The 23863-nt window shown below is 34.7% G+C and overlaps 1 protein-coding gene across 1 annotated transcript in view; it reads right to left on the bottom strand.

Moving 5' to 3' along the window:
• The window catches only part of ANTXR2 (ANTXR cell adhesion molecule 2), a 141582-nt gene that overhangs the window by 102577 nt on the left and 15142 nt on the right, over positions 1-23863 (bottom strand). The window contains exons 4-8 of the mRNA XM_033106314.1: positions 19314-19395; positions 18743-18850; positions 18529-18597; positions 17651-17731; positions 1606-1666 (exon numbers count right to left, since the gene is read on the bottom strand). Of these exons, the coding sequence (XP_032962205.1) occupies positions 1606-1666; positions 17651-17731; positions 18529-18597; positions 18743-18850; positions 19314-19395 (401 nt within the window). The remainder of the gene's footprint in view (positions 1-1605; positions 1667-17650; positions 17732-18528; positions 18598-18742; positions 18851-19313; positions 19396-23863) is intronic.

Below are 23863 nucleotides of genomic sequence, written 5' to 3' on the forward strand. Positions count from 1 at the left end.
TGGATTATTCGTAATCTATAGCCAGTCACTAAAGAAAGTTGATTTAACTTATTGTATTCCATCTATATAGTAGGAGCAGCCACTAAATATTAGAGAGCGAAATACGCTAGAAGTTAACTGATCATATATTTTGATCGGCAAATAAATATTTGCTGCTTAGCTGCAAGATGGTATATTAACTGTTTTAACAGTGATTGACTCTCAATCCTCTCAAACACCCTTTATCTAACACAATTTAACACATATATAGTAGTTAACTATAGAAGAAAATACTGCCATGCCACTGTCCATTGAGTGTGTTACCGTGTTCCCCCGAAACTAAGACCTAGCCGGACAATCAGCTCTAATGCATCTTTTGGAGCAAAAATTAATATAAGACCAGTCTTATATTACTATAATATAAGACCTGGTATAATATAATATAGTATAATATAATACCGGTATAATATAATATAATATAATATAATATAATATAATATAATACCAGGTCTTTAATTTTTGCTCCAAAACACGCATTACAGCTGATTGTCTGGCTAAGTCTTATTTTCGGGGAAACATGGTATAAAAGGAACTTTACTTGTAAGTTAAAATAAAATGCAGGTAAAACTTTAAATATAACATAGTAAAAAAGAATAAGAACATGAGCTTTAGAGTCAGACAGACAATTCCTAATAGAACAATTCCCAATAGAACAATTCCTAATAGCAAACACTGAACTTATCTCTGCCTCAGTTTCCCCATCTGTGAACCACAGATTATAAAACTGCTGGGATGTTCAAATGCACTATTTCTCTTAAACATCTCAGTCATCATTAATTAAAGAGACTAAAAGAAGCAGAACTAATACCATGTTCTGCAGCTGGAAGGCTCTGTGGTAAATAACACAGCATATTTCCTCCCTCACCAGACCCAATATTTTTCTTTTTCTAAGTAAATTCAGGTTAAAATGAACTCCAGGTGAGACTTGAAGAAGAAATAGAATATGCCAAAGAGAATCACATTCTCTTTAGGTAAGGATGGCTTTGAAGTGTTAAAACCCAAGTGTGTTCTTAGCACCAGCTGATGAAGCCACCTGCTTCCTTCCTGCCATTCAGCCATAAGTCACTTCCTTATATGCCCTGAACCAGGTGATTCTGCACTTGGGCCAGGTCATCAAAGTCTACATGGAGCTCAAAGTCTACAGTGAAAGTCTATAGTAAAATACGACCAGGTATTATATTACATTATATTATATTATATTATATTATATTATATTAGGTCATGGAGCTCCAATTCTACAGATACATGACTGTATAATCAGATAAAAGAAAAAATTTCATCTTTTATTTTATTTGTCATGGGAAAGGTCTCAGACATGAACTAAATATACAGAAGATTCTAAAAGCCTGTCACACAATATGTTCATTATTTAAAATAACACTCCAATCTTAAAAATTTGAATTTAAAATAGAAATATTTCAAGGAATTATTTAAAAATTCTTACAGAAAAAGATGCCAAAAAAGTTAATTTTGCTATTCTCTTTCCAACATGAGTTTCAAATCATATATTTTAACGAGGAAAAAATACATTTTCTTACATGGTATTTTTAAATTCTAACCACTTACCCCCCACACAGACACTTGAGGGCTGCAATTCCAGGATTTCAGTGCATGACTGAGCTAGTATCTAAAAAGGAAATAAAAATAGATCAAGATAGGGACGTAAATTGTAACATGTGAAGTAAATTATAAGATTACTAATAACCTTGAGGTCCTCCCCTTAACTTCAATAGATGGCAGAGAAAATCTATTAACTATCACATATATAGCGACCGAGCTGTTAGAAAATTTCTGTGTTGTCTTTTAGTATATATTCTAAGACTACATTCTGTGGGAATGCTTATTTGGTTAAAGTAAATACAGATAAGCACAGATAAAGTAGGTGTTCCCTCCAAGTCCAGTAGCCTTGGATACAAAACGATAACTAAAATTTCCTGAGAGCCATAAAATCAACTTTCCCCATCAGGCAAAAACAAGATAGCATATCAGACTTCCTGTTTACTTATTCTAATTTAATATTTTCTAGTAAGAGGTTCGATACAATACCAATAAATAAACACTTCTTTACTTGACGGGGGTATTTCCATTCACTTTCTCAGCCTCAATCCCCATGGATGCGAACACTCCTCATTCCCATCAGACATTACACTTGCAGAACACAGGCTCCTTTTCTGAGCCAAATATTATTCTCAAAAACACAGATTCTTTACTCCTGCCTTCCCACAGCACAGAAATAGAATGGCTCTTCTTAGCTTGTTCTGAGAAACAGAAACCACCAAACAAGGCACAAGGCTACAAGTGAAAAACAACAATGATGAAATAAGCTGTTTTTTAAGGACATGACAATCCTGCCTTTATTTTTGGAACTGCTCTGCACAACATTATCAAATTCAGACAAATTCCAGATGATCTTTGAAAGACATTCCTTTCTTGACAGAAGCTGAAGACGGATGATGTACAGTGTTTTCTAGCATCTCCTGCTCATAACTAGAAGAGGAAGGAAGGACTGTAGCAGGAAATAACGCTTTCAGTGCTTTCTTTCATATCAGTGGAAATATAAATAGTCAGACTCTAAAAACCAGCTGGGTCAAATCAGTGAATTTTTATTGCTGAATATGATCATGGAATGGGTTTTCAGATTGTTTCACCGTGAGTCTACTTTTCACATAGTGATTGAAGCTTTGGTGATTAGGAAACAAATACAGTAAAAATTATATCTGAGAAATTCTGGATAAGGCCTATTTAAATTCAGAAATGACCAAGGAGATTGCACAGGCACCCAAAAACCTTTCAGTACCCAAACATTTCCTCTGGGTCTGCTATTTGATCTCTTATAATCAACACTCACTCTTTCAAGGAGTGAGTACCATGGTTCAATTAAGAATTGAAGTAAGAATTGAAGACTATTAACAAAGGTTAATGTGCCCGCTTGGAGGGAAAATATTTCAAATCACTAACATCTTTAAACATTTTGACATAATTCAGATAAGACTATAAAGGGAACAGAATAGAAAAGCTTTGCTAAAGGAATACAGAGCTAAAAGGTTCCAACTAACAAAACGGGGCGGGGGGTTATTATAGCTTCAACTTTGGTTGATCTGAGATAAAAGTTAGAACAGTTGAGCTACCAAAATGGAAGTTCAAAGGAAAACACAAAGCCCCCAAATCTATTTTGTCTACTAGCGATTCTGAAGAAATTTATTTTAAAATAGATCCTATTAAGGTGACTGACTGCATCATTAAGTTTACAATTTCTTTATCAGTTTTTAGGCATGCCTCTGTTAGCATTATTGGAAAACACTTCAAGCATCAAGGGAAAGTATAAGAGAGGTTTAAAGATTGAATCTATTGGAACTAGAAATCATTTTTTTTAATTCTTTAGAATAAGGTGAATCAAGAAATTACAAAGAGATTTTCTAAAGGCCATATCAAAGAACATGCATCCCAGAATGACCTGTGTAAACTAAAATTATGTTGGTTTTTCTCTCATACTAATATTGGCCATAATTTAATCAAGTCTCATAATATTTGAGACAAATGTGTGTATATTGATTTCTCTTTTAATTTGATGTACTCTACCAAAACATTTTTAAAATGATAGTTCCAATAGCAAGATCAAATGAGCAATTCTCCTTATGGATCTCTCCTTAAGACGAGAATAAACACCTTCAAGGACTACTGATGATTTCTGTAGCAAAACCCTGTTAATCCCCTCTAAGGTATTTTGATTTTAAAGAAACAGTTAAAGGTCAGTAGGCAATTTATGTTGCACTCAAGTCTAAGATTTTAAAAGTCAATTTATATTACTCAAAGATTAAGAATAACTAAAGGTTGGTTATATCTTGCAGTAACTTGTACAATATACATCTATACATAGGAATACATTTACATTTGTATAATATTTGTACTTAATTATTTTAAGAAAATGAGTTTTCATAGAAATGATAGTATTGAATTGAGAAGTGATTCAGGTAACACATTCATCGAAAGGCAAGCAGTTTAGACCATGAGTCATAAAAGTGGCATCACCATCTGATGCAAAGCAGCTGAATTCCCCACAGACAATTACCTGCCCTTCTCTAAAATTTATTTTAATTTTTTAAATTTCTTTGGACCACACATCATATTATTTGAGTGGATGAATCACCTCCTCTATTAGAAGACAAACTCTCTGAGTATAGAAAAACAACACTTTCAGAACCCACCCATTGTTTTTATACCTGCAGCACAACCAACAAATGCATAGGTAACTGTTGCCTTACAGCTGCCAAAATGGTTGTTCCCCAGCACAGATCCTGTGGCACCAAAGGAAGTGTCTCCGCAGAGCAGAGACCCGATGGAATGATGTCGGTTATCCCCCTTCTTATCAGATGGTTTCTAAATAATGACTTCATCTCACAGGATTGCATGTGTGTGAAGGCACAGTATGTGTTGGAGCACAATGGGGACAATTAGGGAAAACAGCCAGCAGGCACAGAAATCATAGACCATGGAAAAAACAATTTTACTTCCTCATATGGCCACGAATAAAAGCTACGTGTTTGGCCTGATTCGGGGCTCAGTCCTTGAGACTTGAGTCCCTTGGCCCCCCTTGTCCTCTATTCTTGGCTCCTGTCTTTCTTAACCCTGCGCCGCCCTTCTTGCTTCCCACAGCTCTTGGCATGCAGGACGCGACAGGTAACACAGATTGAATGCATGAATTAATGAGAATATTAAGAACATCTACCTAGGAAGCAAAACAACAATCATATTAGGATTAAGACAAGGCAGAAGAAAGTTGATTTACAGGAAAAAGCACCTAGTCCTTCAATAAATTCTGAATGTTAGAAATCCAGACCCATAATTTGAAACTAAGTTCACCCAAACCATTTCCAAATGAAAAATAACCAGAGAGAGAAAGAGAATGTTGTCGGGAGACAAGAGAAAGAAGAAAATGTAAGAAAGTTTAGACAATAATATTTTTTCTAATTTGAGTTTTTCTATCTAGAATTTACCATGTTCTTCTATTAAAACAACAATTAGAAGTCGAAATAATTTAATTGTATGAAAAATGTTTACATAATTAGATTTTTAAACAATCAGTTCTATAAATACAAAATAGTTCATAATCCATTCTCATCAAGTAATTGCACAAGTTCAAATGTTGAAGATATCAAAATGAGTCTATTATATTAAAATTGTCATCACTAAATGACAACTGACAGAGAGGGACAAATATTTTAAACACTTTAGTTTTTACCAAATTAAATACTGTTACTGATTGTTGGAACATTGGATCAGGTGTCCCATCTATGATAACTGATACATTATCTTTCATACTCTGTACTTCCATCATTAGTCCAACAGAAGATCTTGTAAGGATGTTTCTTCAAATATGTGTTGCCATCTGTCTTCATTATATCTCAATAGTTTCCACTAAATAGTTTCCACTAAAGGTCAGCTTTAGTTGACTTCAGAGAGAGCTAATAGCACCACAGACTAAATTTAAAGACAAGTCAAATGCTATTAATGAAACTAGGGCACTTTAAGTCATGTACGTGCTAGATGCAAAATAGCATCATTGGAGATTTTGGAATACATATATACAGAGGGTACCAAAAAAATGTATACACATTTCAAGAAAGGAAAACTCTATTGAGATTTATTCTATTGAGATAGTACTGATTCTATTGAGATAATACTGTGTTTCCCCGAAAATAAGACCTAACCAGAAAATAAGCCCTAGCGTGATTTTTCAGGATGACATCCCCTGAACAGAAGCCCTAATGCATCTTTTGGAGCAAAAATTAATATAAGACTTGGTCTTATTTTCGGGGAAACACGGTACTCAATATATACTGATAACAAAAGATGAATACAAGTCACGTTTGACTTCTGCAATTACAAGCGGTGCTCAAAGTGGTTCCCATCAGCGTCCAGACACTTCTGATGATGGTGAACTACAGCTTGAGCAACACTGACCAAAGTGTCCACTTGTATATATATTTTTTGGCACCCCCGGTATATAAGTTGTCAAAGAACTTGATGCTCACCATGAAAAAAGTATACTATTGAAATATCTGTTCACACAAAATTATCAGTTCACACAAAAAGTGATATTAGGGGCAGCCAGATGTCTCAGTTGGTTAGAGCGTGAGCTCGTAACAACAAGGTTGCCAGTTCAATTCCCACATGGGATGGTGGGCTGCGTCCCCTGCAACTAAAATTGAAAATGGCAACTGAACTTGGAGCTGAGCTGCACCCTCCACAACTAGATGGAAGGACAACAACTTGGAGCTGATGGGCCCGGGAGAAACACACTGTTCCCCAATATTCCCCAATAAAAAAAATTTAAAAGTGACATTAGTATTAAGAAATATTTAAAATGCAAATATGTACATTATTCCTAATCCTTATTTTTAAATCCTCAAATATTAATATGGATGACAAAAGTCAAACTTTCTAAATTTAATACAAATATCAGTAGTCACAAATTCAAATGAATTTCCAACAAAGGTAATAATAATTACCCTTTGTTGGGCACTTATTATTTTCCAGTGACTGTGCTAAGCACTTTGTCTGAATTTCTTCAGTTAATCCTCCCAAGTCTTATGAATACATAGTTTTTATACCCATTTTATAGATAAGAAAACAGGGGCTTACAGAGATTTTTAAAAGTTGTCCTAGAACAACTAATTTTTAAATAGTAGAGCCAGATCTTTTAGGTTTGATTGAGTACAAAGACCATTCTTATAATCATTGCACTCTCCTAGCCTCCATACTTTTGACCGACTAACCATTATAAATCCTAATATCTAACAAGCTATTGAAATGTATCTGCCTGTTTTGCCAGGACTCCCTTTATGCTATCAAAAACAATCTAAAATCTAACTTATTTCTTCTCTTCGAAAGTATGTCACTAGCCTTGGACTTTTATTTGTTGGGGATTTTAGAGGTTTGTTTTAAAATTCCCAATACCACAACTTTGAATAAATTAAAATTTTAGATCATCCTATGAATTAGCAGTATGTGGGATACACAAATGCATAGGGCCCTCTCTCTTTTTATTTATTTTTTCTCTATTGTCTTACTTTATTACTGCTTTCTATCTCAAAGCTATTTTATACAAATAAAACATTTATACTTTTTACTTCTCAGCATCACCCAGAACCTAAAAGACAAGAGACGCCATAATAGAACCACAGGCTACCAGAGGTCCTAACTCTTGTTTGGGGACACAGCAAGCACGTGGTTAGTTTTCTAAACTAATGTCAAACTGTGTTTAGAAAAACTAATTTGGTATTAGATCTTAGAACACATTTTTTTTTCATAAAAGTAATGACTCCAGTGGCATTTAGGTTTCATAGTTCAAAAACTATAGAACTTCCCTGAGTCCTGGGAACAGAAAAGACGTTTAGAACTAGAAGGCAGAAGTTTGGTGTTTTTTATTTTGTTTGGTTTTACTCTGTTTTTTTTTCTGGATGTGAAACTGACCTTAGGCAAATTTTTGACAGAGAATAAATTAGTCTTTGTTGCTCCCCACACCCCGTCTCACAGGGGTACTCCTTTACTAAACACAATCACTACCCAGGTTTACCCTACCTCCTAAAATAGTCCATTTCAATGTAGCCGTTTGCATTTCACGAATTCATTCACACTAATATGTGAATGTGAATGTGATCTTTCCAAGAGCCTAGATAGGATTATACCTAGGAAAACTCAAAAGCGATTTTTTAGCCATGGAAATTCAGGCAGCATAACCATTAGTAAAGCAAGATATGCAAGCAGCATGAGGGAACATGTTTTCTAAAATGGAATGCCAACATTGGAAAATGAGGCCTGCCTACATATATGCCTGAAGGAGGTCTGTTCTCTATTCTTCTTTTTCTTAGTTTCTTTCCTTCCTACATTTGTGAACCACAGGGTCTTTAAACCTTTTTTAACCTATAGTTGCACCCACAGGGCACAGGTTGGATAGGAGATAAAGGCGTGAACTTCCAAGAGTCTAGACAGAGTAGCTATTGGTATATACGAGACCATCTGCAAAATTTGTATTTATAAGCCAGTGAAAATCTATGATAGAAAAGATGTTAAAGTACATGGAATTCTTTTTTTATAAATTAAAATCTATTGAGGTGACAACAGTTAGTAAAATTACATAGATTTCAAGTGTACAATTCTATAATACATCATCTATATCTTACATTGTGTGTTCACCATCCAGAGTCAGTTCTCCTTCCATTATCACATAGTTGACCCCGTTTACCATCTTCTACCACTACCTTCCCCCGTCCCCTCTGGTAACTGGAATTCAAATTCTGGTACTTTGTGTAAAAATTCTACATTCCAACCATGTTGTCCCAAACTGTGAATAAAATACATAAAGATGTTTTTAAATATTTAGTCTCTGTAATGACAGTCACTGTCCTCTCATCAAAACTTTGTGTCCTATTTAAAATGTATTGATCTTGAATGCCTCATTTAAAATGTGTGATTAAAGAGTCAACAGAATTTTAACAGCTATATACAATGTCAGAGGGGTAATAGATTGGGGGAGAAGGGCTATCACTTTGTGAGGGGTGTAAATGTCTAACTAGTACATTGTTTTGTATACCTGAAACTAATTATAAAAAAAAGCCTACCATGTATGAACATAAGAAAGTTAAAATCCAGATAGTTCCCATCTTCCAAGTTGTTTGGCGGAACAATGTCTTTTCAGGTGGAACGATGTCATTCACCTTAACAAATTTTAATTACTTATTTTCTGTTGCTTCTAACTGATTGTATACAATTTTGATACATTATTTGTACACTTCAGATAATCAGAATAGTAAACACTGTAAACACCAATTTCATGGAATTTCTCTATTTGGTAAGGTTGATGTAGAATAAGGAAAGGTTGTTAATGCCTCCCTCGGGGTTAGTTTTTGGTTAGCAGTTAAGACCAGATGCAGCCTTGGGAGTCAGCTCTGACCATACTGCCGTCTGATCCACCCTAAGATTACAGATGTTTGTCAGGAGATGAAAGTAGATCCCACTGTGTTGTCCCTTCTCTGATGCCCAACTTGAATGAAGTATCAGAATGGTGTTTCACTCTAGACACCAGGCATGTTTCAAATTAATTTGGATTGAGTCTACATCTGGTGTCATGTGTTCATATTGCAGGATTTCACTGTGGGCCAAATTTGCATACTAGGTAACAAGTGGCCGACATGCACTCTGGAGCCAGAGTTGGCAAGGTTTTGGGAGTGGGGTGGGGATGTGCAGGAGGAGGGGACCATAGCTCAGTCAGAGATACAAGTCTTCCAAGAACCCCACTGGTTACAAAGTGATTTCTTATCTTGTTTGTCTGTAGGGTTACAATTGGATCTTTATACCTACTGAGCCAGATGCAGGAAAATTTTTTTAAAGAAAAAGAAACAATTAAAAAACCCCATAAATTTAAGATTTATATATTATTTGAAGAAAAGGGCTAATTTAGATAGGACATGTGATAAGAGAAAAAGGATATAAACTCCCCCTGAATGATTTCCTTTCTGATCTCATTTTTAAGGTCAATTCTAAATAATAAGGATTTTCCCCCAAATCAAAATATTATTTTCTTAATTTAAATTCAATGATACCCTCATCTTCAACATTTTAACATTTTATTAAAAATTCAAAATTCATCATAGCAATTTTTCTAACACCGACTTTGGGTGTTTAATGCCTCCTACAACAGAACATTACATATAATTTACAAGCACCCTAGGTGTGTTCTTAACAGATATAAACTGCTAATTTCCATGACATATAGCATGTCAGAAAATATCAGTAAGGATAATAAGGTCTAAAATGCAAGCATTTTTTTTCTGACTCATTGAGCAGCTTTAAGCACTACAGGAGCTCATCTCAAATATGAAGGATTCCAAGTTTAAATCTCTTAAGGAAAAATCACTGCACAACATTAATTCTAAAGTTTTCAACAAAATGAAGCTTTAGTAATTAGCCACACATGTGCATAAAATAAGCAGCTAAAACAGCTGGAAAGATGTTTTTCACAATCTTTTGTTGTTTGCCTTTCACCTTTCAATATACAGAGATGCAATTTTTATTTTCTCTCTAGCTACCAAACAGCCTACCAAGTATATTTTCCTCTAAGAGGTAATACTTCAATAAAAAACAATTGTCATTTGTAATCACATGTTTTAGTTGAGTTTGTTTTTTAAAAATGCTTGGAGCTTCAAAACACCAGTTGCTCAATTCAGCATGTTCTGCCCTGACCCATTTCTAAATAAGGATTCTCTCTTCCTTTGCAAGTATAAGCGAGTAATATAAGCACAAGTGACAAATTTCTAAACAAACTTTTACTCTGAGACATCTAGGGAAGAACGTAAATTATAATCATTGCCTTTTGCTCTTCTCAGCTCCAAACCTAACAGATGCGTAGTTCTGATTATACTATTGGTGAAAATGTGCCCATATCATGAATTGTGAAACAAAAAACCCAAATGACATTTAAGTTCCTCTACATCTCACAACTGTAATTTTTATAACAAACCACATTAGGTCTTCCTTTCTCACTATAACAAAGAAAAGTGTCAAAACTAAATTGTAATTTGAAACAAAAATTTATCTGCCTCTCCATTTTTTATTTTCTTTTGGTTAGCAAAAACTCAGAATAATCATTTAGTACTTTCTTAAAGGATGAATAGACTTTCCACAAAAAGTGCATGGAAATTATGGAACAGAGTAATAATAAATGCACTGTGTTTCTGAATCTAAATAAATTGAGTCCCGACATGTTTTTCACTCTGATGCATATATTATTTCATATTACATAGTCCTATTTGCCCACTCTCGTGTTTTATTAACTGAAACGTGAAACATATATGCCAAGCATTCTAAGTCTATATCTGGTCCATTTTATTTTCCAAACTGCAGTGTCAAATAAAATATTTTCCTATGCAACAAGAATAGAGGAAAAAAAAAAAAAGCTTTATTAGTTCTCCTATTAATTTTACCAGCAAACGTACATGCCTAAAATTTGAGCTCAGAAAATCAGGGGTACCACATCCATTTTTGTCACCCAATACCCAGAAAAGTATCTTGAACATACCAGGTATTCAATAAATGCTTCTGAATAAATTAGGAATTACAATATTGGGTGAAAAAATAAGATCTAACTGAGAAATCATGCATTTATCCATTATAATTTACATTGATGGCACATTTAGTCATAAATCTTAACCATTTTATCTTCTTTTTCAATGTCCTTCTACTCAATTGAATTTACTTTCCAGAACAGATGAGGCTCTATAAGTCATCTCCTTTTGTAGCCCAACAGATTAATGTTAAGAAATAAACATTTGGCACAAATTTTGGCTATGTAACCCAATGTCACCAGTTTTGTTTTCTCACAAAATATCAAAAAGCTATAATTATTTATTCAAAGTGGATTTGATTTCCTTAAATTACAATCCCAACCAAATAAAGAAAAAGAATAATGTTAGTATTAAGTAAAATTATAGTACAAATGCAAATACAGCACTAGACAATGGACCTTAAGATAACATTATAAAATTTCAGCAAAAGAAAAGAGTAATTTAAGGCAAATTTTCCATTTTTATTTTTTAGTTCATTGGAATTTAGAAGGGAGTGCCTTATTAGAATATATGTCAAAAATATTTTAAATGTATTACAGAATCTATTACAGTGTTACTTAAAGGGCCTACACGAATGAGTGATCATTCCCTTCCTATTTATGCTCCTGTACCTCTCCATTAAGTACTTAGGAACTCTGGCATTAGCTGCCATCACCTAGGATGCAGTGTTCTTAATTCTTTTCGATCAGGGTTATTTATAAAACTCAGTTCACAACTGATTCATCTCTTCTGCTTAATACTTTCTGAGGTACTCTATCAAAAAAAAAAAAATTGTGGAAATAATTGCAAAGAGAAAACATCCCATGGTCTTGTTTTTAGGAAAAAAAAAAACAAGGGAGGGAGGTTTCCACAGAGCATTTTGATTTTTATTCTTTCCATATTATTCACCAATCCTGGCTTTTTAAAATTTTTAGTGTTTTCTAATACAGCACTGCATAATGAAACATGGAACCAGAAACCACGTGGTACTCATATGTCAATCTGACCTATACAAGTTTGAATAAAATTCCATTTGCAAATAAAAGTCCTGCACTCACCTTTCCAAAAAACCAAAAATCCTTGTTGTGTTTGTGGGCCATGGGAGGGGAGAAAGAACAAGAGGAGGAACAATGACTGAAATTGTGAAGTTTTCTGACATTTCACTGAACCTCCACTTCCCTAAGGGACAACCCCCCCACCAGGATTTCTCCCTAGGCCCAATTCCACTTCTCTCTCTGTGCCCTTCTATCAGTCCTCTGCTACTCCATGCCTCTCTGTACAAAACAGCTTCCACTCTCACTGCTTCTAGTTATTCATGTTAGTCACAGGGAGAAGGCTCAAGTTACATTTGACTCCCTCTCTATCCTTTTCATCATATATCCAGGGAGCTCCCAGGTTCTATTAACTTTTCAAAGATTCCCAAATTTACCTTTTTATTTCCAGTTTCCCTGTCATCACAATAATAACAACAACTAATAGCTGGCAGCTAGTATTTGCCAGAGACTTCAGAGCCTGGCTCAGCAAAACAGTTTTATACCAGAGGGTGAGCCCCACCCTGTCCCTGACAAGGTTCTGACCAGGGCAGAGAGTTTATTAGTCATTTCCCTCAAGGTCCTTGACCTACTTTTATTACAAAAGACCTAGAATCCCAGTGCCTGAAATAATCCCTGAGGAAATATGGTCCATTGGGGATGCTGTTTCCCCCTTAACAACCAGGTTTCTACTCTAAATCACGAGTTAGGACCACAGGTTCCCTCACGAGAATTGTGGCTCTTTTCTGAATGCAGGGGCCTGAAATTCTACTAGCTTTTGTCTTGGGAATACTGAATCCCCTTTCCCAGTTGGCTGGGATGTAGTCCCATGGCCTGAGGATTTGGAACTAGGGCACAGACAAATACTTAACTTTGGGTAACGACACCATCTAGAAATCATTGTTAACGCCTACTTGCTAGATTTGATCCTCTCACATATCATCTAGTCCTTTTAGACCTAAGTCGTTGGTCATTTAGAATGCTAGCCATCTCTCTCAGTGGACTGCCCTACAGAAGGATTAATAACCTCATCTTACATAATCCTAACTTCCTACCCAGTGTTTCAAAGCCCAGCCCGTCTGAGTTAGATCATTCCTAATCATTATTCTATTTAATTCACAAAACTATCCATGAAATGAATGTCATTATCCCCATTTGACTGACAAAAAGTTTCAGACTCAGAGAGATTACATTATAGGATGGACACAAGGTCACACGGCTACGCAGTGGCATTGTTGGAACTCACACTCAGGTCTTCCTGTTCCCAGTCTCATATTGTCTCCACGACTTAGGTTTCCTTATGTCTCTCAAAGGCTATTGCAAGAGATTTATAGCATACCCTTCCATATTCCAAATTACCCTATATATTACCATTAGAGTATTCTTCCTAAACATTCAGAACATCTCATGTTCTGAATTAATAATATTCCATGGTTCCCTGATTCTTTATGAAGTAAGTGCCAATACCCCATCTGAACATGTGAGGGTTTCCATGACCTGGATCCAGCCTACCTGTCAACGTTTATACCACATATCCCTCCATGATCCAAGCCAAGCCACACTCCCTCCTGTGCCTCAGCAACGCAGCCCAGACTGTTCCTAAAGTTCTGTGTTCCTTGTTTCTAATTAAATATACTCCAATTGTGGGCGTGCAGTTCAAATCCCACCACAAAAAACCTGTCATAACTTCAGATAACCAAACGTATCCCATCCTTCTGTCAACTTTACTTGAACCAAATTGGCAATTTAACATGAATTGAATTATAGGATTGCTTTGTATCACATGGGGGTGACTCACTGAAATTCCCCTCCTCCAAATCCCCACACTTTATAATTCTTGCAGGATACCATCATATTCCAAATCTCAAATTATCATTATTTTCAAGCCCCTTTAGAGCAGAGAAGTTGTCTAATTTAAGTGTGTGTCCCCTCTTCCAAGCGTTAAGTCAAGCCCAAAGCATAGTAAGAGCTCAATAAATGAATAAATAGAAGAATAAATTAGATAATGGTAAAGAAGGATGAAAAAGAAGGAAAGTTTTTCACCAGTACCTATTTGAGATAACAATAAATTTTAAACTTTCATATGTACTAGTTAAGATTGGAGATTAAACCAATATTCCAAAAAAATGTTACATAGAATAGATAGAAATTTGTCTATTAGATAGATATGGATAGAAATCTAAAAATTTTGAAATGATATAATGTCTCCAAATTGAAACAGAGTATTAAAATGATTTTCTAAATCAAATAAATTTTACAAAAGGTATTAAGTTGTTAACATGCAAAATATTCATAACAAATGCCCTTTTCAGTCCCTTGCTTTTGAAATCATGAAAGACAGAACTACTACAGTGTTCCTTTTTTTTTTTTTAACCGCAACAAAGACAGGCTGCAAAATGTAAACACCTATCTTTGCTGATTAAGAAGTTGATTCTAGACAAACAATTGAAACTGAGGGTCATTATGACTTTGATTAAATTTAGCTTTAAATCCTAGCTCTAGAATTCATATCTCTCTATATATACCCCTCTGAGACCTAGCCTTTCTCTGGTTCATCAGTCACCACTGAGGCGCAGAAGACAGTAGCCCAGACCTGACTAATGGTCACACAGTCTGTCTGAACCTCTGTAGGCTAACAGTAACATCTAAAGATACTGTCTAAATTAGCCCCAGATAACATGACCTAAGTTATGTTTCAGTTCCTGAGCCATAAAGTGGACTAACCCCATGGCTACTTTCCCATGAAACCAGATAGACCTCAGAACTGTCCTCAAGACCCGAAGAAATGATTCATTACCCTTACCTCACCTCCAACCAGTCAGCTCCCAACACAACTCCAAGCCCCCTAACCCAAGGTGTCTTGTGATTTTGCCGTATAGAATGTGCATCGTGCACACCACCAGGTAATTCAGACTTTTGAGCATTAGCTTCCTGTTCTACTGGGTGGTGTCATTCATAATAAAATAGCCAATATTTCTCCACTCCAATCCTTGGTGTGTACTGTTTGGCTCTGCTAGAGCTGGGTGGACGAACTCTTTCTGTTCGATAATACTATGTCTTTACAAAATGTGGTATTTTATACACTAAGGGGACCAGATCATTTAGATTACTGGATTTTGGTGGACAGGGGAGGGAGGGCAAAGAAAACAAGAAAACCATGTTATCACTTTTTCTTAATTATAGAGTAACTTGAAATAAATTAATGTACTTTTAATTAATAAGGCCTGATATATTTAAATAACTTCTAGCAGGAAAAATAATTATCTATCAATTTAGCAAATATTGTTGTTTCATGGTACCAAATATCTGAAAGATTTAACTTTTCTAGTTTCTTTCATTTGCTTAGCTTTGTGTAAATGCATTCCAAGTACAATTTTATCCATTAGTTTGGTAAATCGTAACAAATAGAAGGATATTGCCTTCTCTCTGCCCTTACCCTGAAATAGATACACTATATTTGTTTTAAATACCAAACATAATTTTTAAACACAAGATTGTACTTTGTAAATATAAAATGCAATTCAAATTTGAGGCAGAATTATAGCTTTTCTATATTGAGTGCAGCAATTTCTGCCTTGAGGAGAGATAAAGTGCATGAAGTGCTTTAAATTTCTACAAAGTGAGCAAAAACCCAGACCATCATCACGTTGATAAAAATCTCAGCCACTAGTGAGATCAACTTGGGTTGTACAGGCTACGTCTGTCTACCTGGTAACTTGGCCATGTTACTGCCAGGAGTTTCCCAGAGGCTGGCTTCCCTGGGGATAACTTACTCCTCCTTTTGTGGAAAAAGAGCTGAAGTTTAACTATACTGATATGAAAGCTATACTCATCAGCCCCCGCCAGATGAAACTCAAGAGGCTTGCTTAGCAATTTAGAGCTAAAAAAACAAATCTATCTAATATCATGCTAAATCTTCCAACATAACTTTCTCAAGCTAAAGTCCATCAGGAACTTCAGGCAAGAAAGACTGTAGTGATAAATTGCATTCCAATGTTTCCCAAATACAATTTTTAAAAAAATGAAATTTAACAAATAAATATAAGAAACCAACAACAACAGCTTTATCTCCTCTGGAAGTCAACTTCTAATTTCTTGAAGGAGAAATCTGTAATCATAATGCATAAAAAGTGTGTTTGAAAAGGCCATTAGTTATCTGGAGAATACTGAATTAAACCTTTTATATATAGAAAATAAAATTCCAAAGGTAATAACCCAGAGGACTTTTCTCCTTCCCAATATAATTATAAAAATAATTATAAATTCCCAAGCACAGTGAAGTTCTATTTAAAATATAATCCACTGATTTACTTATTTATAGGGTCAAATTAGCCTCCTTTTTGCACTGTCCATCCATTTTCCTATATTTGAAAACTAATCACATTTGTAGAGTATTTATTTTGAATCTAGCTATAAAAATATTTACTATTTTTATATTGCATTTTTTCCTAAAAACTAAACACAATAATATATGTAAACTCATAAAATATTTAAATCTCTGTTTTATTCTGCATTTACATTTGGCCTGTCCACTAGAAGTACTGATAATGTGATAGAACCAAATTGTGTTTTCTCTGAAAAGCTCTATTAATTAGAACAGAAAAATAGCCTACATGATACTAAAACCAAATTCAATAAATCTCATGCCAGTTTCCAAAAAACATGATCTTTAAAGAGAAATTTTAAATGCTAGAACCAAATGTCAGAGGAAACCGAGATTTTTTTTCCCCCTTCAATAAATACCTAAAGATTAAAGGAAAAGCTTGGGCTTAGAGAATATATATTATTCACTTCCATTTTAGGATGTTTACCAAAATATCATAAATACTTAATAGCAACTGTTCCTAGTGCTTCTAGCAAAAGGCAATAAAATGAAACATAAACCTCAGCTGTGAAAGCCCGGGAGTTTTGCTTTGCATTTCATCACTCCACTTCCCCATACCCTCTTCAGGATAGCCCAGATTCTAATGATCAGCAGAGACAGCTCAACTGAATTCAAAACAGAAATATTATGAGCTCCAGTGAAACTATTAATCATTAAAATGGAAAGAACAACAACAGCAGTCAAATACTCAGCCACTGGTACAAGTTGCCTGCCTGATAGCTAGGAAATACCATACTGGGAAGAGGGAGTAATCACACATTCCAATCCAAATTTTTATTATACATTTCTTCTATAAAGCCTATAAAACTCTCAAGATATCAAGACGGTGAGGAATTCTATGCTCAAAGAGTAGAAGTGTCTAACACTGTTTATGAAAATCTTAAACTTGAAATCACAAACCCAGCCTCACAGAGCCCAATTTGCAAGAATTAATACCACGTCTCAATTACACTGCGTTCATAATACCAAACAAACTCCTTCTTAATCTCTTTCTTCAAGATAATGACCACCTGCACTGGATATCAAGATTACTTCTTACAGTTTAAAATATATCCAAAATTATGAGGCTTTCCTACTCCCAGAGAAATACTCACAGAATTAATTATTCCTTTAAGAGCTTGAAATCCACCTTTGACAGGGAAAACTTGTTCCTTGGAATCAGCAATTCTTTCGAGCTTTCGGAAAGGGAAGAAAATTTAATTAAGGGTTGGTTGAGACATACAACACTTTATAAACTTCATTATGTTTCAGTTATATTTTTCTGAAAAAAATTACACGACAGTATTAATTCACTAGTGTAGCTTGTCAGGAATTGAAGCTGGTGGTACTGATGTTACTCTAAGGGTATCACAAGGAAATGAACTGAGATTAGCCACCGCCCATTTACACTGGCCTCAAGTTTCAATTTCAACACAGTGCTTTTTGCACTCTATTAGCTGTAAATGGCAGGAGATACCAACCCAAAATTTAAATGTCAAATCGCTTTGTGAGTGGAAAAAAAAAATTAATAGACAAACCCTAAAACTTCATGAAAAAAATTGGTTTTTGTAAGGAAAATTATTAAAAATATCTCATAAGAGAAATTCCCAAATCTCTACACCCGTAAGGGTCCAGTTTTACATCAAACTCAAACTTCTCAATAAGACGGTAATAATCATCTTGTCAGTTCCATTGAAGAACAAGAGTACCCATGTTATTTCAGGGCAAATGTTTGTCCTATATGAGTTTCTCCAAACCAAATAAATGTTCAAGAAGTTTAGAGTTTTGTTTTCGGCAATAAAACCTAACAAAACCTGTCCATCCATTTTTCTATCGGTAATCGAGACAGACAAGATATGTGGCCATTTTTATGGAAAATCTTTAACAATTGATTAGTGTCATGATAAGTCATCAGATGAGAAAAGAATTTGATAAACTACCCTCAAGACAATTATGTGACTTAGATTCAAGTTTGCAGATCTTCTGTACTCACCTGAGCTTGTTCAAAGTCAAGGACACCAACACAATAAACTCTAGCTCCAAATGACCTGGATAGCTTTGCCTGGGGGGGCAGGGTGTGGGTAGAGAGAGAGAGAGAGAGGGAGAGAGAGGGAGAGAGGTGAATTATCCAAGTACCAGGCTATACATGCAGAGACACACAGCAAAGTACACTGTGGAGTAAAGAACAGTTTCAGTTCAACACTCACCTCTTTCTCTGCATATGATGGCACCAAACCGTCCAACTTACCATCTGTCAGAGCAATTATGATACTGGAGGTTTTCAAGCCTCCTGCTTTCTGAATTTGTTCATTTGCCTGAAAATGAAGAATAATTATTCAACTCACAACTTAATCTTAACTTTTAACCAGCATGTTCCATTAAGCTGAATTTGTAAGTCTGACAAAATGAAAATATTATGGACTGACTTTTAAAACACATGATTTATGTTAATTACTTATTCAAAATATGCATATATTTACATTATAGAGTAGTTACTACTGAGTGTGAATGACATAGATTTTTAGCTTTGGTTGATTAGTCTGAATACAACCACAGAGAAAATGGAACATCCCTTAAAAGGCAAAATGCCATTTAAACTTTTCTTATCACCAAGATAAATAATATTTTCTATCAGTCTCATCCCTAGAACAACTAAAAGCATTAAAAAAATTTCTAAGATAAACATGTTATGGGGTCTTTGAGTTTTACTAGAGAGTTATAATTTATTTCATTACAGAAAATATTCACTCCCATATTCATAAATGTAAAAGAACTTACTAGCTTTAGTCCTTCATGGATGTATGTCTCTCCTGTTGGAATAACATGTTTTAAATCCTCCAAGCCTTTGGTGATTTTGCCTCTGAAAATAATGTATTATAATATTAAACTAAAGAAAAATGAGCAAAGATCACAATAATCATTTCTCAAAAAATGTGGGAGCTTTACAACTAAAGTTTCTTCAGGAAGAAAAGGAAAGAACATGCGTTTTTGAGAGCAGATAGCTCTTCATAGTTTTTGTCATTTTAATGAGTATTTAACGACGTCTGTATTTTAACTACAAAAATAAAAATGCTAACAACGTAAAATGTCTTGAAAATCTAAGCATATTCTAGGCATTTTGAACTGAGAACAGATATCTTCCATCATATTTGTTTTATTAAACGCTAAGGAGTGAAAAAAACAAGGATTGAGTAGGTCAGCTTAATTGAGAAAGTGTTTCTGAAGGACTCACCCCCACTTCCTTATGAACTGCAAATTTTCTTTGTTATCTACAAGTTCCTAAATCATGAGACTTAGCTCTCATGGAAATTCCCATTTTCTACTTTGTCTCCCAGAGTCACAGGTCTCATGATGTAGGCATTTTTGTAGCACCTTTTCACCCACCCACACCCCAGCTCATTCTCTTGAATATTGTAGATACTTAACACATACTGGAAGAACAAATAAAAGAATAAGTAGATGGATGGATGACAATGGATTATTGAGAGAGGATGAATTAAAAAGAAGAAGAAACATAGAATAATCTTTTTCACCATGACTAATTAGTTGTCCCAATGAAGTATGTCTAAAGGACATATGACTAGAAAAGTAAGAGCTATTTTGTGTATATGAGTAAGAGAAGACCCATTTTTCAGATGTTTTTAGTATAGATTCAAAGACCTCTTTAAAAAGAGACAAAAAAATAAAAAATTAAAACAAGAATCTTAAGAGGTTAAATACAATAACGTTGCAAAAACAATCCAAAATAAACTTAAAACTTCTTAAATTTTTAAATTTAAAAGATCAGGAATCTTAATATATTGTTTTCAGAATTTTAGTTTTTAAATAGAAGCAAAGAAAATACCTTTCTAAATAAAAGTCTTGACATATAAAACTAAAGTATAATGCTTTAAATAAAACATGAAGAGCACTCACACTACTGAGGATGATAAAGGGTAGATGAAAGAACTGAAATTCAAGTTTACACAGATTATAAAATGTTTATTATCTGAACATCAAGGAACTTACTGGGGTCATACACAAAATTTTATATATATACTTCATATACTATTAAAACATGTCAAAAATAATTAAAGATTAATAATTATTTTTTGGCATGCTGCACTGTTGTGTTTCAAATACTTGCATTCACCAGAGCCTCAATCACATTTTAAAAGTAACTTATTGATTGTATTTTAACATTGTAATGAAAACTATTATCAGATGAGTTTTCCATCTCAAGAAGTTTCCAGAAAACACAAGACAACTTTCAAAGCATGACCTTAATCTTCCTCCTTCCTGATTCAGTCATCTCTACTAATCCATGATGACTGTCTCTTTCAATATTTGGTTTAAAAATCTACCTATTCTATCCAATGGACACTTGTCTCATTAGGGAGACCACCTCAGGGAGGATATAGATGCCTGATCAGTACACTGTACACCTGAAGCTGAAGCTGAACAATAATGAATGTCAACTACAATTTTATATAATTTGTATATATACTATATATAAATATATATATATATATATATATATATATATATATATATACAATTTTATACATATATATTTACAAGAAGCGGAGTACAGCATAAGGAATAGAGACAGTGGAAATGTAATGGCTATATGCGATGTCAGAGAGGTAGTGGATGGAGGGAAGGGGGGTTATCACTGTGTGAGGGATATAAATGATAAATGTCTAACTATTACATTGTTTTGTACACCTGAAACCAATAAAAAATAAAAATAAAAATCTTACCTATTCTGAACCTATTTCTAACTTCATTACATTCTCTTTTCCACGGTGCTCCAAACATATGCATGTTCAATTTTCACTACAGTGAATAATTTTGTCTCTTAAAAACATTCTACTTTAAAATAATTCAACTAATTTAGTTTAATATTTTCACTTCTCAACTAGACTGGAAGTTTACAGTGGGCTGTCCCCATCTCTATTATGTATGATGTATCCCTGACTCTGCACTTATTACTTATTATAATGCCTTTTACAAAGTAAGTGCTCAATACATTTTTCCATCTATTACAAGAAAATTCATAATTCCACAGATGATGGAGTAAATTACATAATTTATAAACTTGTTTTATCTAAATATTTATGTTTAGTATCTACAGAAACAACTTGAAACTGATTCTGTCTGAATACAGATAAAAACCAAATATTTGGTGCTTCCCAGAAATGAGTGGCAGCGTGTCCTCAAGCATTAATGTTTGCTGCCAAAAAGAAAGTGAAAAAGACAACTGAAATTCAAGTTTACACAAACAGATTTTGAATGGCAAAAACCACCTTCCCATTCAGTTCAGATTCAGCTCACCATTACTTCTGAGGACCAGATAACACCAGCAGAAGACTCTAAGCTTAAAAAAACAACTTGCCAAATGTGGAATTCAGAGTCTTTGGGAAGGTAGGCTTTCTCCTAGCTTTTTTCACTAGAAGAAGCAGAACACCTCTTGTTCTTCTATCCATACTTACACCTGTCACCATACTACTCGTATTCCCACCGTTATTTTTGTAGCCGCGTAGTCATAGGAGGAAAGGTGTTCCCTACCCATAGCCAATAACATCTACACACAAGTCCTGCTCTTGTCTCCTTCCAGCATCAATACAGTCTGTCAGCCTCTCCTCCATCAACCAATGTCTCCAAGGAAAATGAAAACCAAAACGAGACAGGGCACATTTCAGGCCTTGAAAGGATCCCAGGCAACTAAAAATAAGTTCTATTCATAAACAGTTACCGTGTTTCCCCAAAAATAAGACCTAGCTGGACCATCAGCTCTAATGCGTCTTTTGGAGCAAAAATTAATATAAGACCCGGTCTTATTTTACTATAAGACGGGGTATAATATAATATAATATAATATAATATAATATAATATAATATAATATAATACCGGGTCTTACATAATATAATATAAAACCGGGTCTTATATTAATTTTTGCTCCAAAAGATGCATTAGAGCTGATGGTCTGGCTAGGTCTTATTTTTGGGGAAATATGGTACCTTAGGGAAAACAAAGTCAAGTACGAGGTTAAAACCAGAATATATTCATCTATACTGTGACTTAAATCTCTAAAAGAAAACAAGGGGGGAAGTGATAAAACTAAATGAAGGAAAAAAATGGATATGTTATAAAGATCAGCTCAAATCCAACAGCACCTGAGAAGATCATCTCACTGAGTTGGGCTTTGACATTATGTTTTCAACTATCAGCAACAGCAATACTGAAACTACTTGGTATTTGTTATGAAGCTGTCGTCAAGGATGCTGCTGCTTTGACACGCAATGTCCCCTGTGAGGTCTCACAGCGGAAGTTTCTTATCATCCCCTGAGTAATCACTATACACTTCCTCCTTTCTGCTAACTACAACTATTAAACCGTTTCTTCCCCATCAGGAAACCCACAGTAAATTTCTTTCAAATTCACAAAATTTTGCTAAGTTGCTATGGTTATCATACTGCTACATCCTCTTTTGCAAGATCTTTAGTTTTATTTTTGTATGTTATTACATTTCTGAAATATTATGCTCTGTGCAGCTTCACATGCTTTTTGGAAAGATGAAGAATTTAAACACAATGGTATATTAAACCTCTGCTTTTGTTGTTGTTGTTTCTGTTGAGAAATCAGGGGACCAAACTCTACAGCATCAACTCTTTCTTATTTACTTTATAATTATATTGATTGAAGGGGGCGGACACACAAAAAAATACTGACTCATTTTTTTAAATCTATAAAATTAGCACTTTCATCTCTGTTAGTATCTCTCAAATTTCTCTGCTGAGTAGGGAAAAGAAGAGACCGGAAAGGAAAGAATCGGAGGACAGGGAGGAAAAAGGAAGTGAAGGGAAAGGCGGGAAAGGGAAGGGAGAGGAGGAGAAAGGAGGGGAGAGGCGGGGAGATAGCAACTGCCACTGCCAGGCGCTGTGCCACATCAATGGCCTGTCTCCATCCATATAACACTTTGGGTTGTGGAAGGTATTCATGATGTCACAACTGAAATAAATACGTAGTTTTATAAAGAGCAGCATAATAAAAGGGTTGGCAGAGAATTATGACTTTCCCAACCAGCACAATTAAGGCACAATTTTATTTAAGTACCTTTTACTTGTGACTAAGGATGTACATTTTATACGACATATCTGTATAGTACCTGAACTTTTCAATCATCTTAACTTCCCAGATTTCAAAGCTTTTCCCAGATTTCAGTGGATCACGCTACACATATCTGCTGAGTACCCACCACATGTGAACACTGTGACTCTATACGGTGATAGGAGGATGGCTCACACGTAGTCCAGGACTATTCTCACACTCACATCTCTACAGA

This window comes from Rhinolophus ferrumequinum, chromosome 5 (genome assembly GCF_004115265.2).
Source record: "Rhinolophus ferrumequinum isolate MPI-CBG mRhiFer1 chromosome 5, mRhiFer1_v1.p, whole genome shotgun sequence".
Lineage (NCBI taxonomy): Eukaryota > Metazoa > Chordata > Mammalia > Chiroptera > Rhinolophidae > Rhinolophus > Rhinolophus ferrumequinum.